Source organism: Dipodomys merriami, unplaced genomic scaffold, assembly GCF_024711535.1.
Source record: "Dipodomys merriami isolate MVZ:Mamm:240054 unplaced genomic scaffold, mDipMer1.0.p SCAF_8, whole genome shotgun sequence".
NCBI classification, from domain to species: Eukaryota; Metazoa; Chordata; class Mammalia; order Rodentia; family Heteromyidae; genus Dipodomys; species Dipodomys merriami.
In genome coordinates, this window is record NW_027206401.1 from 27604023 (window position 1) to 27623140 (window position 19118).

At 38.0% G+C, this 19118-nt stretch overlaps 1 protein-coding gene across 6 annotated transcripts; it reads right to left on the reverse strand.

Moving 5' to 3' along the window:
• Positions 1 to 912: 912 nt before the first annotated feature.
• On the reverse strand, positions 913 to 15670 carry Rnf146 (ring finger protein 146). 6 transcript variants are annotated; one of them, XM_070010219.1, is made up of 5 exons: positions 15586 to 15670; positions 6478 to 6585; positions 5866 to 5975; positions 5595 to 5708; positions 913 to 2013 (listed from the first exon to the last, which is right to left on the reverse strand). In XM_070010219.1, exon 5 carries the CDS (start codon positions 2010 to 2012, stop codon positions 939 to 941), a length of 1074 nt encoding a protein of 357 aa, XP_069866320.1. In that variant the 5' UTR covers position 2013; positions 5595 to 5708; positions 5866 to 5975; positions 6478 to 6585; positions 15586 to 15670; the 3' UTR covers positions 913 to 938. The 6 variants fall into 6 exon arrangements, with proteins under 6 accessions (XP_069866320.1, XP_069866315.1, XP_069866318.1 ...); XM_070010214.1 differs by lacking the exon at positions 5595 to 5708; XM_070010217.1 differs by lacking the exons at positions 5595 to 5708; positions 15586 to 15670 and adding an exon at positions 14652 to 15013.
• Positions 15671 to 19118: the final 3448 nt, after the last annotated feature.

Sequence of the window (19118 nt, forward strand, 5' to 3'; positions counted from 1 at the left end):
AAATCTGCCCATCTAGACCATAATACCTCTAATGAAGATTGAGAAGGAATATAAAATATGGTGTTAGCTGTTTTAGAAATGAGTTTACTTCCATAACTGTTTACTCCACACATAATTCTATTTAACTGTTTTCTATGAAGAAATTAAACTTTTGAATCGGTGATTAAGTAGAATATAATCAATTCCAGCCATTACCTTTATAGTGACCTTTGGCCACAATCACTGAAGTATTTCCATCCCTTTTCCAGACTCAAACCAGAGACAAATTATTTTTGATAAACTCTAGTATTTATTAAATTATAAACTTTTTAATCAAAAAGAAAAATTCAGACCAAGAGAAACCTCAAAGTACAAGGACTAGACAGCAAAGCCTATGGGAAGGAACATCATGAAGTGTGTTACAAAGATGCTGAAACATAAGTTACTAGCTGTTTACATTTCCATTTCAATACTTTACTATAAAATAGTTGTTATTTATCTATTTTGAAGTTCCAAATTCACATCCACTTCCACATTAAATTAAGCTTCCTGTGTATAATGACATCAAACATCTTACGGGTGCAGAATTTTAGTAATGATTTTATGTTAACCCATGCAAAAAAATAAAACAGTGCAAGAGTCAGATATGGACCATTAATGCACAGATAAAACACACTGTCCAAAAGAACTAAGGAAATCTTTTAAAAAATTTAAAGTAAACATGTCAAGAAAACTGGGTTACTACTAAACAGCTCTCAACTATTAATACCCAAATTTCTTACATTAAATAAATTTCTCAACAGAGACATGTTAAGACATTTTAATTTCCGGTCTATCCTTCCCATATCCCTTCCCACCCCAACTCCCAAAATGCACTATTAGGGATGAGTATAATGTTATGTGGGCAGAAATTTACAGATGACCATTTCAGCCTTGAGTGTGAAACTGAAGATGTTTATTTAAACTTCAGTTACTGTGCACTGTCCGTCAGGCCTTCTAGATCTGACACTCACACTCACCGTTCCTCCCCCTGCTACTGACCGATCAGCTCCAGATCGATCTGACCGATCAGCTACTGTCTGGTTTGTATTAGAAACCAAAAGTCTCTGTTGGGTCAAAGAGTGCTGTGCAACAACTGCAGAAACATCTTCACTCTCACTACTGGCATCAGATTCAGTTTCTTCATTGGAAGTGTCTGGTACCCTGCCTGAAGATGGTGATTCATGATCTTCTTCTCCTTCCCCTCTGTGACTCCTTTCAGCTATGCTGTCTCCACTGAGTTGTAAATGAGCAAAAGAGTCTTCCAGAGTAGTGCCTGCATCAGGGGAGGGTGTTGCAGGACTGGTTAACTGACCATCTATTGATGTTAAGGGCCTTACAGAAGATGACACGGGAGGCTGAGCAGAAGCTCCACTCTGTGCTGAAAGGCTGTCCGCTCCATCTGCAGAACTCTCTCTTGCTAGGTTTACAGTATTAGTGTCACAATCCAGTCTAAGTCCAGCTACACCCTTCTTTGGTATATCTATTATATCTCTCTTAATCTTCCTGCGACGTCCATGTTCATTTCTCCTATATTGAACCATATTTTCAAGATCAGCAACATATAGAAACCCAGCAATTAACATCTCAGTGTTCTTTTTACCCTTGGAGAAAGCATCTTCCAGCTCTCTACTAGTACGCTCATCATACTGCCACCACCCATTTCTTCCTTCATAATACCATGCATATTCACCATTTCCTCTACTTGCTGCCTTGAGTTCTTCTGGTGATAACAAAGTTGGCTTGTCAAGGAAATCTTCTGGAATTTCTTGTCGACAAAGGGCACATCTCTTACCAAGCCATGAAGCTCCTTTTACACACAGATAGCAGAAAACATGCTTACAGGGCAAACTGACGGGGTGAACACACGTTTGCAGACAAATGGCACATTCAGGAACAGGTAGAGAAGGTGCGCTATTAGAACAGGACTCATTTGCTTTCCTGTTTGTAGGAAGCATGTTCATTGAATGATCAATTTCACCACAGCCAGCCATCCTAAGAAAACAAGAAAAAATGCAATATTGAAATCATATTTCAACTTTTCTAATACTTTTAACAATTCAGAATGATTAATTATACTATGCATGGCACATATTACACACTAGGGATATAAAAATGAAAATTGATTATAGCCAATTTGAATAGGAAATCTCTTTGACTTGCATAAGTGCACTGTAAAGTTTTATTTGTAGGGAGCAAGGAAGAATACAATGTTAGACTGAAAAAAAAGCCAAAGTCTAGACTTTATATATACATATATACACATATATACCATTTCTACTCAGACACAGCATTTGTAAGATAAAATTAAATGCAAATATTAATAAAATGTGAATGATCAGGACTGACTTTACAATTGGTTTGAAAAATAAAACTTCAAAGTAATTCAGATAATATAGGCAGTAACCAGCCATTAAAATTTTTTTGTTAACATTTTGGGTACTTGACAAATAGATTATATGAGATTAAGACTAATGCTGAAAGCCTGAATTTCCATATGCCTACTGTATATCGAAACAAACTGGCTCAACCAGTCATTTGTCATATATTACCATTCCATTCTGAAACATTTCTCTAACAAATTTTTGTCTTTTATTATATACATTTTTAGACAACATGCTCTTCTATGCTTGACTTTGAGATGTTATCTACTTTGAAATATGTGTTACGTATGAAATATGTAACAAAAATTGCTGTCATTAATCCAGACTTCTCCAGCCATAGACCTATATTTCTAGTTGCTTATTTTAGATTTATGATATTTGGAAGCTACAAACTGAACCCATGATCAACTTACCTTTTACATGCTAGAATAGTTCTCATGATAACAGCACTATGCACCTGCTTATCCAAGCCCATAATCCAGCCCAGAAACTCCCCTTCTTTCAACAAATTGAAAGGCATATGCACCAATCTTTCCAAGAAAATCCTGGAAGATTGATGCATATGCCTTTAATTGGTCTAGCACACTCCTTTCTTAAAAGTTCACTTTTGGATTAAGACACATCTTTAAAAGGATGAGTTACAGCTTGTATGGTCTGCCTCACTACACAGCCTTTTACAATAGGCTCTCTTTTTTTTGGTGGTCATGGCGCTTGAACCCTGGGCCTTGGCACTGTCTCTCAGCTCTTCAGTTTAAGCCTAGCACTCTTATCACTTGAGCCACAGTGCCACTTGCGGTTTTCTGGTGTTTAATTGGAGATGAGAGTCTTACGGACTTTCCTGCCCAGGCTGACTTTGAACCAAGATCCTAAGACCTCAGCCTCTTGAGTAGCTAGGATTATAGGCTTGAGCCACCAGTGCCTGGCTAGGCCCTTCTTATGTTCAACTTCCTCTTGACTCGCCACTAATGAACATTTTCTTTGGGGCATGCTCTTCATCTCTTGTCTTCCCTCCCTCTCTAGCACAAAGTACTTATCCATATTTCACTCCTCTTGAGAAAGCTTCCATGAGCAAATCAAATTAACCTACTAACTTTTGTATACTCCTTATTCTGTATCAGAATTGCAATGTAACATTTATTTGTGTGAATGTTAATGTTGGTCTTCTTCACAAGTTGGTATGATTATAAGAATGGGAACAGGCCATTTGGGGCCATCTATATAATTCCATACAGGATCTGACAACTGCTAAGAAAAGTTTTTTCAAACAATAACATGAATACATTGGTATAAAACCTTGTAAAAACATACACTGTACCAATGTATAAAAATTCTGTCAGTGTACTTACATATCAGCCCTGAAGAAGCACACTAAAAACCTATCAAAGCTATGGACAGCCATGAAAAAAGACAATGAATTAAGTCAGTTGCTATATTTTAAAACCAAAGCTCATCTAAGTCCTAGTCTCCTTTTCTAATTATGTGCTTTTACTCTTTACAAGCACTGTTCTTCAGATCAACTGACCTAGTTTTTATACTAAAAACTTTAAAATCTTGGCTTTACCATTTTAGTACCTTATTCTTCATAAACACTTGTGAAACTTCACTAAAGGTGAGAATTAGCTAACATGTTCTGTATTGGAAATCCTAATCCAGGGGTTAGGATTCAAAAATCTGTCTTTTATAAAATGATGGGATTATTCTCTGAGAAATTTAGAAAACACTGACTTAGGCAAGTGTGTTAACCTAAGTCTGTTTCTTAACATTAATTAGGAAACAGTATCATATACTATGATTGAATTTAATACCCAAATAAAACACCAAGTAAATACCTGGTAAAATAGTAAGTAATGAACATTCATTTCCTTTACTTACTTGGATGTCTCCTCCCTCTTCTAATTGCTCTCCAACTATTACAAATGCCTTGATGTTGGGCAGTTGTACCAACTTCTCATTCTGATGGGTTGAAAACTATTTCCTAATATTTTCTGACTGTTAAATTCTACTCATTCTTTAAGGCCAAGCTAAAAGTGCTTCAGTTTAGTCTCAACCTTTCACGTGGAATTAATTTCTTCTTCCTCTCAGTTCCAATAGCACATTTTAAAGCTTACATTTCTATTACAAATTCCACAACTGCCTGTCACAAAAATAAAACATTTGTTCATTATCTATTTGTCTTACTATACTAAGCCATAGTGAGTTCCTTGGTAATCAACATCTAGAATATTTGAATTTTTTTTTTTTTTTTATGTCGTCCGTGGGGCTTGAACTCTGGACCTGGTGCTGTCCCTCAGCTCTTCAGCTTAAGGTGAGCGCTCTTCCACTTGAACCCCAGCACTACTTCCAGTTTTCTGGTGGTAACTTGGAGATGAAAGACTCATGGACTTTCCTGCCTGGGCTGGTTTTGAACCATGATCCTCAGATCTTAAGCTAGGATTACAAGTGTGAGCCACCAGGGCCTGGCTTAGATTATTTGATTTAAAAGCTTAAAAAATAAAACAGGTTGGGAATGGGGATGTGTCTCTGGAGTAGAGCTCTTGCTTACTAAGTATGAGGCTGTAGGCTTATTATAAATAAATACATATATATATATATATATATATATTTTTTTTTTTTTTCACTCAAGGCTGGCAGTCTACCATTTGAGCCAACCTTCACTTCCAGCTTTTTGCAGGTTAGCTGGAGATAAGAATCTCTTGGCTTTGTCTGTCCAGGCTGGTTTCAAATCTTGATCCTCAGATCTCAGCCTCCTGAGTAGCCAGGATTTCACCTATGAGTTCATTTTTTTCCTTTAATGTACACAGACACACATCACTAAATACCCATTTGCTCCAATCTAAAGCATCTACTCTATAAGGTCACTTTGATCTAAGTATTTAAATACTATAGTCACTGAGATTTTAAACATGTTTTTTAATGCAATTCAACTATGATGTTCAGTTGGGAAATATTTCATAGATAATATAATTAAGTTCAATATAAGCAAACTCAATAGTCTGACATGTTAAAGCATATCACAAAAAGATTAAAAGAAAAACACAACTACTAAGTCTACAAATCACAGTGAATCACTATAAAAAAAACCAGTAATGTTCAGTTATGGTACAAAATTGTTTAAATTTAATGAGGCAAAATTGAGTTAGGCAGACAGCTGAAACTGTCTGACTTTATTTAAGTAAAGAGAAGGTAGAACACCTGGAGGCCTGGGAGTGGGGGAGTTCTTATCTTTTTCGTTGTTGTTAGCCTTATGAGCAATTCCTTCATTTTCAGTTCACTTCTTATACTTTATGAGAAGACTTTGGAAATCTCCTTTTTAAAAAAAAAAAGTGAATAAGATTTTTAACTCAATAGAGCACCTACAGCCAACATGAAATACTCATTCTGTATAATTAAAACTTCATGACATAAATTTGACTACTGTACTTTATACCACACCATTTCAGTTTTGGCAAAAACAAATACTTACATTTCCATTACAGATTCCACATATGTTTGCCACAAAAATAAAGCATCTTCTTTACCAGCAGTCAGCCAACTTGCAGTGGTTTCTCTTTCACTTCTGGCTCATTCTTTGTGCTGAAAAAGAAAAAAAAAGTTCAACAGAAACTTCTTCTCAGACTAAGATCAGCAGGGTTAGCTAATTTCCCATTATACTTTTATTATATTTCCTATTACACTTTACAAAATGGGCAAGTTTTTAATTGAAAGTTAAAAAAAAAATTAAGAATGCCTGTTTGCTCCACTATTAACACTATAGTACTGGGAAGTTCTAGTAATTACACTGGAAAAAGAACTAAAAGGTAGACAAGTTGGTAAAAAAAAATTACAATGTACATTTTCATTTGTACAGACAGTAAAAATCACTATTCTAACTTTGCAGATATTCTGAAGAAATCAAATAAGTTCAGTGAAGTTGGTTACAATCTTGACACACAGACACAAACACACATACCCCAAAGTGGTGTTTCTATACACTACTAGTAATCAACAAACTAAAATGCACACCGAGGAAGCATTTCCATGTATCTAAAGAAATAAATTGCTAGGAACCAACCAAGGAGCTGGTAGACTTACTTACATAATTGGGAAATAAATGTTGCTAAGATTATGGTGTAATTGAACCCTTCAGCACCACTGGTGGGAATGTGAAAATGTAGTTCTTGTAGATGGCTGTTCAATTTGATGGCTGTTCAAAAAGTTAAAACATAATTACTATATACCCCAGCAGTCCCACTTATAGTTACATGCCAAAGTAATTGAAAACTGGGACTCAGATAATGTCAGTACTTGTCAAGGAATTATCAGCAGAAGAAAAAAAAGTTAGACCCAAGTGTGTCTCAACAGGTGAATGAATATACAAAACACAGCACATACATGTATTACTTAGTAACAGAATGTGCATCATCCAACATAGATGAACCCTGAAGATATTATTCTAAGTGAAATATGCCAGTAACAAAGTTACATTTGACTTTGTAGAGAAAAAGTAGATTAAAGGTTATCAGGGACTAGGAACAGGTAAGAATAGGAGTTCTTGCTTAACAGGTACATTTTCTGGTTTGAATGATGCAAAACTGTGGAAATACATAAATGGAAGGGCCAAACACAGTAGCTCATGCCTGTCAGCCCAGTAACTTAGAAAGCAGAGATAGGAGGTACTTCCAAGCCAGAGTAAAAAAGTTTGTAACATTCTCAAAGAACAGTCTGGGCGTGGTGTCACATGCTTGCTTGTAATCCAGCTACTTAAGAAGCATAAATAAGGCATAGGTAGGATAATTGTGGTCCAAGATTGGCTATGGCAAAAACCCAAACTATCTGAAAAATAACTGAAGGAAAACAGGGCTGGAGGTATGGTCCCGAGTTCAAAGGCCAGTACTGCTGAAAGCGCTAGTGGGAGGAGGATGGGGAGGGGATGAAAGGTGAGGGTGGTTCTATTACTTACATTTTACCACAGTAAGAAACAAACTCAGTCAAAACAATAAAAGGTCAGTACCCCGTCTCTAATACTGAGCATATTTAGCAGCTGTTGACTTCCTACAAAGACAAAACATTAACTAGGACTTTGTGCTGTTCATATGTTCATGTATGCTTTAAGCCAATCTTCTTTCAAGCTGCCTTGCCCAAGCAATCTGGAGGCAACATCCAGAAGAACACTGTCTTAGTCACTAATCTTTCTGGTACTACACCATGACTAACGCAAGAGACACACTGTACTATAAAGAATTCAATTAAACCCGTTTACCATAACTTGAGAGATAAAACACCTCACAGTAAATACAAGAAATGAGACTTGAACTCTGTCTCTTAGTTCCATGTACTTCTCTGTGTGGACAATCTATCTCCCTAAGGTAATACAAGGTTCTAGAGTTTGAAGGTATTAGTATAATCACGTATGAATTCTACCAGCTTATCCCACCAAATGTTTATCACAACAATCAGTTTTAAAACCAGAGATTTCCTAAACTAATTGACTAAACAAGATTTCTAAGAAACTGGCTTTTTATTTTGCCCTTGCTTTAGATGATACTGACTCCTACTTTGATTTTCTTCTCAACTCTTCAATGGTATCACAGAACATTTGGTCCTGCAGCGTACCAAAAGCAGAAACTAACCATTTACACACACCCTCATCGACTACCTACCCAGGTCAGAAGACACTAGTTGCATCATTGCTTATTCCATATAGGTGTCTCACCACTGGCTATAAAATATGCCACAGTTCCCTACTGCACTCTCAACCTTTAAGGCGCTGACTTCATTATTTTTACATAGATCATTTCCTACACCCTATTTCCTGACATCACTATGTCTATTTAATATCCTTGAGAATGATCCATCCAACATCTATCTCAGAGGTTTTACAAATTGCTCCAACTAATACCTGTTAGAAATAAGTTTCTAGCTACAAATACACTTTCTCAAGGCCATATTCCTATTCTAAGTTCCAATTTCTAAGATCCTAAAAATCAAGTAATTTTCATTATTGAATAATTCCTATTACACTCAGCAACTAAGTATCATCAGAGCCCAAAAGTGCTGCTCTTTTGAAACCATAATCACATCACACCCTCTGGTCAATCCAGCTCACTCATTCCCACACCTGCACTTTAATTATGGAGACCTTGAATCTCTTAACCACCTCCTGTTTCTTTATACTGTTTTGGATCTCATATTCCTTCCTACCCATTTTGGAACTAAATCATTTTTTAACTTGCTAGTGCTCTATCCCTTGAGCCACATGTCCACTTCTGGTAAGAGCCTCATGGACTTTCCTGCACTGGCTACCTTTGAACTGAGATGCTCCAATCTCAGGCTCCAGAGCAGCTAGAATTACAGGTATGTCTGACCTAATTTCTTCCTTAATAGAACCATGAGCTCAAACCATTTCTTTCTCATCTGTATACTTCACAAACTACTACCTCTATGTGAATTTTACAATGAGACAATTCAGCTTCCATGTTTAAGAATGTGTTAAGGAGTAAAGGAGAAAATTTTCTGCTTCCCTCTGTCAGACCAACCACACCAAAACCTATCAACTTTTATCACTAACATTGTTTACAATCTATCCTGTACTCCTTACTCATGACTAGTGCCCTAAATTTAGGTCCCTGTCTTACCTTGACTAGGACAGACTATCTTGCTTCAGTACCACTCTGAAATTCATTCACTTAGTATGTGAATGAATTTTTAAAATGCAAAATTGACCATGCATTTTCTAACTCAAGGAACAGTATTGATTCCCCATCCTATACAATAAAAGAAAAGCTCAGGACAAAAACCAAAGGCTTTAGTGATCTGACCCTAAGTAATTTTCCAGTCTTATTTATCTCTGAAAATCAGATTATTACTGTAGTTATACTATTCATAGACTGCCAAGCCTTCCTTAATAATTCTGTATTTCTTCCTGTTATAACCTTTTCCTTTTACAACTTACAAACACCTGTAATATACAACCCAGAAATAGTTGTCTCTACCATTCTACCTCCAGAAGGTTCACTGATTCCTCTTCTCTATTTTGTACATTTTTCCATTACTGAACTCATTACATTTTCTGATGCTATTCATTTAACATTGTAAACCATAAACCTCATCAAGATAGGGACACATTTTATATCCCTGTGTAGTTACTAAACTGCTAATACATGGCTGATGAATTAATATTACTAAGTAAAAATTAACTTCTTTAAATAACTTTGGTTATTCATAAAACACAATACTTGAATTTTAATTGTAAACAAAGAACCAACTAAAAACTAAAAAGACATAAAACTAATCTTTGAAGAACTTCAAGTGTAGTGAATTAGCTACAGTTACAAATACAAGATTCCAATCATCTTTGTATCTTTTAGAAAGCAAAATTACCTACCTACTGTCCACTTGCAGTGGATTCTCCAGAATGCAAACACAATCCAACAATAGTTTCTAGATACTTTCAGAACTCTTTTCCCAATAAAGATAAATGTGACGATAAGGTACAGCCCAACATTTGTCTAGTTTGTCCCTGCTTCCTGGAAAAACGCATCCTTGTTTGGAAAAATTGTAATAGACAAGCTCCTCTTTCTCCATCACAAAGATTTTCAGATCATCACTCAAAAGTCAAATATACTCTATACACATTCTAAAATGAAGGGTTTTTGTTGTTGTTTTGTTTTGTGTTTGTCAGTTGTGGGGCCTGAACCTGGGCCCTGTCCCTCAGATCTTCAGCTCAAAGCTAGTGCTTTACCACTTGAGCCACAGCACCACTTCTGGCTTTTTCTGCTTATGTGGTACTGAGGAATTGAACCCAGGACCTCATGCATGTAAGGCAAACACTCTACCACTGAACCACCTTCCCAGCTCCAAAATGAAGGTTTATTAATTACAAAAACTGCAGAATATTACTGCTTATCATTAGCTCCTACCTATGTCTTTAAAATAATCCTGTTGGATCAAGTCAGGTATAAAGATTTTTACCTTTCTCCTCCTATAAAACACACAGGAAGTGGGTGCTGGTGGCTCATGCCTGTAATCCTAGCTACTCAAGAAGCTGAAATCTGAGTATTCTGGTATACAGCCAACCTGGGCAGGAAAGTCTGTGAGACTCTCATCTCCAATAAACTACTCAGAAAAAGCCAGAAGTGGTCCTGTGGCTCAAGTGGTAGAGTCCTAGCCTTGAGCCAAAGATGCTCAGGCATAACACCCATGCCTAGAGTTCAAGCCCCAGAACTGGCAACACCAAAAAAAAAAAACCACAGGAAAAATTGCTAGTTCTAACTTCATTTTTTTTTCTTGCTTTCATTTTCAACTTTTCTCTTTAATAAAATTCCAATGATTTCCACTCTAAACACTTACTTATACCAGTCTTGCCCATAAATATCTTATCTTTGAAATGCTTCAATGCTTTAAAAATCTCCCAAAAATCCTGTATCTGGTCACCTAAATAAGTTATCCTTTTTATAAATTTTACCTAACTGAAGTAAACCTATAACCACAAGTATTAAAGTAAAAGCTATAATACATACATACATAAATATGTATATATGGGTGAGAATGTTGAATGGGTCACACTGATCAAGATACATTGTATTCATAAACTGCTTTGTTAAATGGAAACTCCATTGTACAACTACCTACAAAAAAGAAGAAAAAAATACACATATAACCAACATTAAAAAAAAAAAAAAGTCTTGTTGACCCAGGACAATAGTTCCATTACTCTCCTTTATGTAAGACTAACAAATGAACTCAAACAATTTATCAACTACATAAAGTATTCTCTGATAAAATCCTTTATGTTCCCCTCTCCCACCCAGGACCAGGGACCTATTCATTCAATAAACAACAGTAAAACATCTATGAAATTATTTTGGCTATGAAACCATATTCCTTCAATCTGATCCTTTTCCTTGAAAGAATACTGTCACTGTCATCAGGTGCTTCTATTCTACTTACATTATTTCACTTGTAGTCTACATTGACTTTCAAAAATATATTTGTAAATCAACATAATCTGACTCTTCTAGGCAAATTTTCAAATACTATTTCACCAACAAGTTTGACTCCAGCTAAAAGCAGGCCAATGTCAAATAGAACTCTATACTTTTTTTTTAAAGACTCTTGCATACTGTAACCTTTTCAATTTCTATACCAAATAGATAATTTTCAAAGCAGACACTAAGTAAATGACAAAGTGGAAGGAAGGAAAATGAACTAAAATATAGTAATCTAGGACCCAACTATGCACATGCAAACTGTGGTCCCAACCAACTTTCTGGAAGTTCCTGAAGCCCTACCCCAGACCTGCTGAATCAGATATCCAGATAGTTTCTATGTGTGTTAGTTAGGGAGGTACTTCTGGACCCAATACATAAAGTTATCTTCAGGAACCTATGCACTAAGACTATATGTATTCTGTGCATGAGGAATCCCAGGTTCAAAAACTTACCTATAGTCACAAAGCTATCAATACAAAATTAGACTTAAGTATAATACAGGCTTAAAACATCATTTTCAAAAACTGAGCATGATGGTACAACACATGCAATCCCAGTACTAAGGAGGCTGAGGTAGGATGGAGAGTTTGAGGCTAGCCTGGTTTACACAGCAATATCTCATCTCAAAGAAATCAGAACTTCCTACAGTATGCAGTGTCTCACCATGAAAGTGTTTAGAACAGTATTATATAACATATATGTTGCAGGCCATACATCTAATTTCAAACTTTTAATTAGTTACATTAAAACTCATAAAAAGAAACAAGATCAATTTAATAATATATTTTTATTCAATTCAGTATAGCTACAATATTATTTCATAAGCAGTCAATATAAAAATTATTAAGGTGAAATATTTTTACATTTGTGTGTTAGCTTTATGAAGTACAATGTAGACTGGCCACATTCCAAGTGCTATAGCCCCATGTAGTAACTACTCTACTTGGCAATGCACATCTATAATGGCTTACACATTAAAACAAAGATTAACAATTTTTTTAACATGAAATGTGTTATTACAAGAAGAATCACTTCAGCTAAACTTACTCATCAACTACAGCCTTGCAAGTTATAATGTTAATGAGGCACAAAAGGAAGCATACATTTAATTCTCAAAACTTCATGCGAAGCCTTCAGAAAATTTCTACAAATTTTGTTTCCTACAGAAACAGTATTAATTACAACTCCACTCTTTAAGCCACTGTAAGCTCAAAAAACTTTTCCAGATAGTATATATCAAATTAAAAATTTTTGACACATTTTTCCCAATTAAGAGATACTGTGTAATAAAGTAAGTTTTTAGTCTGTACTTACTCAAAATACACAAATGTCCAGAAGTTCTGTGATAGAAAAAAATAACTTCAAAACCTTCCAACTTTGGGCATATAACTCAAATACACACTGTGTACACACACGTGTACACACACACACACACACACACACACTAGAAAAAGAGAAAAGATCAGGTGTAATGAAGCAGATACATTTTAACAGTTCTTAAGAGTTCCAAATTGAAAAATGTAACTAAGTGCCATAATGTATCCATTGTTAGCCTCTATTACCCTTGTTACAAAGCAGCTTACAGAAAAGCCTAGGTCATATCTCCAAACCAGTCTTCAGTCAAAACTCCTTTCAGGTAAATGGGCTCCAATACCTAATTTTCTTTCCGTTAGAAAACCTTTAAAATTTTCCTCCCAAAGTGGGCCTTGCATCATATTTCAATAAAATATGATATGTAAATGTGAACAAATACTGTCTGATACAGGTATCATGTATATATTCATAGCCAGCAAGTATTCTGTAAGAAAGTCTTGCTAATTATCGTGTGACCTGGGTCAAGTCATCATTTTCATGTTGTATTTTTTCATACTACGGTACAATTCTATATTTCCAAATGTTTTAACAGGCACTCAATGGTGTGGTTTAATTAATAAGCAATGAATACTACACAGAGGCCACAAGTGGTTATAGCTAAGAGTTGTATAAATACACACAGTAAGACTGGTTATAATTCAGATTGTTGTATCACAAATTCAAGACTCAGTCAGAAGGCAATGAAGCAGAGAATAGTAAAGACATGTCATCTTCCATTGTTAACACTGGAAGAAAAAGAAGTTTTCAGATCTCCAATTGCAATTGGTTGGACCTTTTGTACTAATATATGGCTAACTCAGAAAACAATATTTTATTAAATAGGTCAATGTGAAAAGATTTATTCCTATCATTTTCTTCTTAAGTCAAGAAATGATCTTGATCCTTTCCAAAAAAAAAGTGTGCTCCTTTCTTTTGACAATTCAAGTTGGTGAAAACTGAAACACTTTACCAGCAGTTGACATGTCTCCTAAAAGAAAAAAAAAGTCATTTCCTTTTTAATTCCTTTTATCTAACGACTAGTTATTTGAAGAAAGTGTTCTTGATGATTGTAATTCTATCAAATTCTTAGCAAACAGTAACCTTTCAATGTGTAAGTATCCGTATTTTTATTCTGCCCAAAATTTACAGAGGTCCATTTGAAACACAAACTCTAAACCCAAATGTTCCACTTTAAGAAAGTCAGAGGCCAAAACAAACATATCCCAAATCTATTTTTAGAGTGGCATTCATTCTTCAGTTTTCTTTAAATTGAGATGACGACCTATTTTTTTTAAGAGCACTCAGTCCCTGAACAAACATTTGCTAGTTAAAAACAATAACAACAATTACAAAACCCAAATCAAAAATCCGTGGGGGTCATTTTCTTCATGTGTCCTAATCTGCCACATTTTAAAAAAGTTTATAAATTCAGTTACTGAATTGCTTTCCACCTTTACAAGTATATCTTGCCTTGGATGCTCATGTAACAGATTCAAATCTCATTTGACAAGTACACATACTATACCATAGACACACAGACACGGTTAAGGGGGTGCACCCTGGCACTTGACCTATCAATCAATCATTAAAAGAACAAAGCTTTTCCTGAGTCTCTTCTCCCTCTCATTTCTATACTATTTCGGGATTTCAAAAATAAAACTATGTCCAGAACTTGACAGATTAAAGGCCCGTTAAAATACCACTTGGAGGTAAAAAAAAAAATATTATATATAGTTATAATATCCAAAGGATTAACCAGAAAAAACAATTCTAGTTGCCAGGCTGTGTGTTTGTGTGTGTGTGTGTGAACTTCACAGCCCTGTGAAGATGATGGCTCCACCTCCACAGTTTCAAAAACAATGTTACAGCCTTCCTTGCACCGCGTTCCGTAAATAAGATAGCAATCACAATGAAAAAAGAGCCTTACTCTTTCAGCAGAGACGGAGAGGAGGGGGGTAGAACGCGGCGCCCCCACCACCGCCAGAACAAAGCCAAGGTCTGGGCTTTTCGGATGCACTGGGGCCCCGCGGAGGAGGCTCGCGGGGTATGGTGGGGGGACACCTCGGAGGTGGGATGCTTTTCGGGACCGTCAAAACAACTCGGAATCTAGGCAAGGCTGCCTTTCACCGGGGCAGGGCAGAGAGACTGCGCTCTGCCAGTCAGACCAGACCCGAAGGCGAGGAGGCTGGAGGAGCAGGGCGGGCAGGCAGCAGGCAGGACCAGAAAAGACACAACTGCACGGACTGCGCGCTCCCCTCTGACCCGACGCCAGACGGGTAGGGATCCGCACCGCAAGCGGGGAGTAGGAGGGCCCGCTCCCCTCACCATCGCCGCCCTCCACCTCAGGCCAGCAGGTCCCCCGGGTCGGGGCCTTGGCCAGCCCGCCGCTGGGGAAGCGAGGGACGCGGCTGCCCGCAGGCAGGCAGGCAGCGGCGCGGACCCCGGCGGAAGAGGGTGCGCAGTAATGGCCGCTGCTCCGCCGCTCGCACCCCGGCCCGGCCCGGCCCGGCTCCGGCCGTCGCCCAGCGCCGGGGCGGCCGCGCTCGGGGGCTACGCGGAGGCCGTCACAGTCTCTTCCCGGCCTGCGACAGCAAGCCCGGGCGAGGGCGGCGGCGCGGCGCGGCCGGGGCCCCGCGGCCTCCGCGCGGACGGCCGGGGCCGCGCCAGCCCAAGGGCGTCCATCTACGTACCGGCCCCTGACCCCGCCGCCGCCCCTCTCGGGCCCCGAGCCCCCCGCCGCCCCGCGGCGCCTTGAGGTTGGAAGTGTCACCGCGGACGGAGCCGCCTCTCCCCGAACGAGGACCCAACACGGGCTGGCATTCGCCTCGCCCTCCGGGCGAAAGCTTCGCCCCGACTCCCACCTCTCTAAGCCACAGCCATGGGCAGCTCGCAGTCTTTTCTCTTCGGCCTTGGAGCCCCGCAGCGGACGGGGACGCGCGCGGCGGTCACGTGACCCCCGGCGCTGTCGAGGGCGGGGCCGCGCACGGCGGAAGCCACGCCTCGGCCAGCGGGCGCGCGCCGCCGAGCCCGCGGGTCGGCTCTCCAGGCCGGGAGCGTGCCCGCGCGCGCCCGCGCGCCCCGTCCCCTCCCGGTGAGGTAGGGTGACTTTACGGGCTGAACCCTTCTCTCTCATTCTTTGCTCTTTTTAATTTTGTAATTCCCTCTGTCTGCATGTGTCCTGATTGCCTTTAAATGGGTGGGAGGGCTCGGTTGTGGACCCTCGAGAATGCTTTCTGTTTTGCATTGCCTCTTGGATAAGTCCCGCAGAGATGGGAAGTGGGCTCCGGGAGCTAATGAAACGACCCGTCAGCTCCCAGGCCTGCGACCTCGGGAAATCGCTCGGGTCCCTAGCTGATCTGCAGTGTGAACACCCCGAGCAAAACCACTGTGTGCCCTGAAAGCGAAAAAGGCAAAGGAAAAGAAGGGAGAAAAGAAAGAACAGAGCGGGGAAGCCATGCGGGACTAATGTATTCACCTCCGTCTCGGAATGGTCCAGCAGTCAAGGTAGAAACGCGGCTCACTGCGTGTAGTTTTTCCTAACAGAACACAAAGGGCATGGGAAGTTGACAGAACAACTCCAGAAGCATCCAAAAGTCCTGCTTTTCCTTCCGCCGCCAGAGTTCTGTAGCGGTTCTTCATTTCACTGTAGTATGCACCCCGGCCTTTCCCTGAATAGAGCTTTCCCCCCCCCCAACCCCCCCAAGAGGTTAAATGAAGAGGATAAAAGTAGGCATCTTTAATTCTGTAACAGTATCTTCCTACTTGCCATAGTGTTGCACTATGAGAAGTCATTAAGTCATTCAGGATTGAGAATTTAGTGTTTGTACATACACTGAAATGTGTGTGTTTCCTTTTATTTCTATGAAATCAACTTATTCCAGCGTCTTTATTCATGCATATCGATATGTAAAATTGTCCTAAGGAAACTGTCTGCCTCAATGATGTGCTCTCTCCTTAGTAATCCTTTTTTTTTTTTTCTGGCAACTTCTATAAACATGGAAAAAATATTGGGGCATAGGTCTTCCAACTTGAAGCTTAGCTCTCTATTGAACTCTCTGCTTAGCCATCTAATTTTACCCTTTATCAACACAACTCCTGAATTAGCAAATAGTTGATATCTAGTAGATTCCAGAGATAATGCTAACATTACCTGCCACTGCACCAGGTATTATTCTAAGTGCTTTACACACATGAACTTATTTAATTCTCACAAAACCTATGAAGTGGCTCCTATTGCTGTGACCATTTTATAGAAACAGGCAGAGTGCTGAGATTTGGGATCCAGACAGACTATAGAAGTTTATCTAATCCACCCCACCATTTTATCAATTCATTAGGAAATATACCTCACCATTTTATCAATGAGGAAATACATACAATGAGAATAAATAACTTAAAGATTTTGTTTCAGATAGAGCTGTGATCAAAACAGAGCTATGTTTTCTGGTGCATAATTTAAACAGCTAAGTTTTCTTTAGTTACTTGTTTTATTTTATTGTGGAGGTATTCTGTTGCTCTGAGTGTGTATCCCAAGTTTTTGAAATTAATATGGTGAATTATATTCTATAATTATGCACTGAAAGCCATTAGACAAGAATGAATTAACAGAGAGCCCACTAAAATACCCTTCCAGGCTTTAAACTCTTAATTATTGTTAGTTTCATAAGTGGGCCCATCATTCCCTGTCTAAGCCTACCTTTCTTGGCTGTTTCTGTTTGGGCTTGTATTCATTTTGCAAATATAATCTCTTGCCTCATTTTTTCCCAAAACATATCCAAGAACCAACTACTTACTGCAATCATCTCTCATTGGGATTATTATTAGAGCAGCCAAGAACTGGTCTATTCTTAAGAAGCAAAAGTCTACTAAAGCGGAAATGAGATCATACCATTCTTTTGTTCAGGGTTTCTCATGGTTTCCCTACACAAAGTAAAAAACAATAATTCTTACAATAGCATTTACATCCTTTCCTTATTACCTCTCTGCCCTCATGGACTGCTCACTCAGCTTTGTTCTTGTAAGACTATACAAGTCCCAGCCTCATTTTTGATGGATGCTTTCTCTACTCTTCACATTCTTCTAGAGAAGGACTTAGTCCCATCTGTGCTCCTGTCATCTTTTCAGTCAGTATTTTACCTGATACCCTATCTAAACCAGTAAGTTACCCTTTCCTAAAACTTCTTACTCCCTTTCCCATTAGCTAATTGAATATTTTAAATTGCACATCTTCGCTGTGCTTCTCTCTTTGCTAGAAGTAAGATTTAGAATTTTCTTCAATTTTATATTTTAGACTTGTCTTCTATTCATATTCTAATTGCCAGGAAGAGTACCTACCATATATACATAATTCTCAGTAAAATTGTTGAGTTAATGGATGTAGATATTCACACACACACAAGAATGCATGTATGTATGCATACCTACATCTCTTTATACTGAATACAATGAAATTTAGTATACATTTATATACCAAATAAGATAAAATGAATAAAAATGGACTTCTTATTTGTTAGCAATAGTATATAGAGAATAATTAAATGTAAGGCATACTATTCATAGTATTCATTTATATATTCCACTTATATATTTCTTTCTGTGTATACTATATATATATATATATATATATATATATACATACATACATACATTCCAGTATATATATTTTACTGACCGCACACCCTTAAAAAAGATAGTGCTAAGTTTTTATCTTTGGATGATTAATAGAAGACAACATTTGTTGTCATTGTCAGAACTATTTTTTTTATTGTGAAAATACAGTACAGAAGGGTTACTATTACATGGGCAAGATAATGAGTACATTTCTTATCAAGCATTGTTGCCTCCTCCTTTGTTTCCCCTTCCCATCCCTTCCCATCTGCCCCCCTCCCCACACACACTATTTTAAAAGTAATTATTCTCCAGTGTACATGAGGCTCTGAGTTAAAACCCTTGTACTGCAAAGGAAATAAAGCAATTATTTTTCCAGTAATTGTTAAATGTCTACTCATTCAAATTAGTTAAAGAAATAAACCAGAGCCTAACAGATTCAAGGTATGTCTCTTATGATATTCCTGTCATTAGTATTCTACTGTGCTTTACCAAATTAACGACAAAGGAGTTGAAGCAAACTGCTGAGAATCACCCATTATTTATAATTTATAATTTCCCACTAACTCATGAAATACTTTTGTGATTATCAATTATTTCTTTCAGGCACACACTCTTTCACATTCTCTCCTCTCAAAAAAACCCCAGAATTGTCTAATCTTATTTGTTTTACTTAAGGATCAAAGCATTAATTTTTTGTTGCTGGAAGAGATCCAAGAAAATGTTCATGCGAAAATCATGTATGTTGCAGTCGGATATATTTTGGAAGGCATTCATTCAGCTAGCC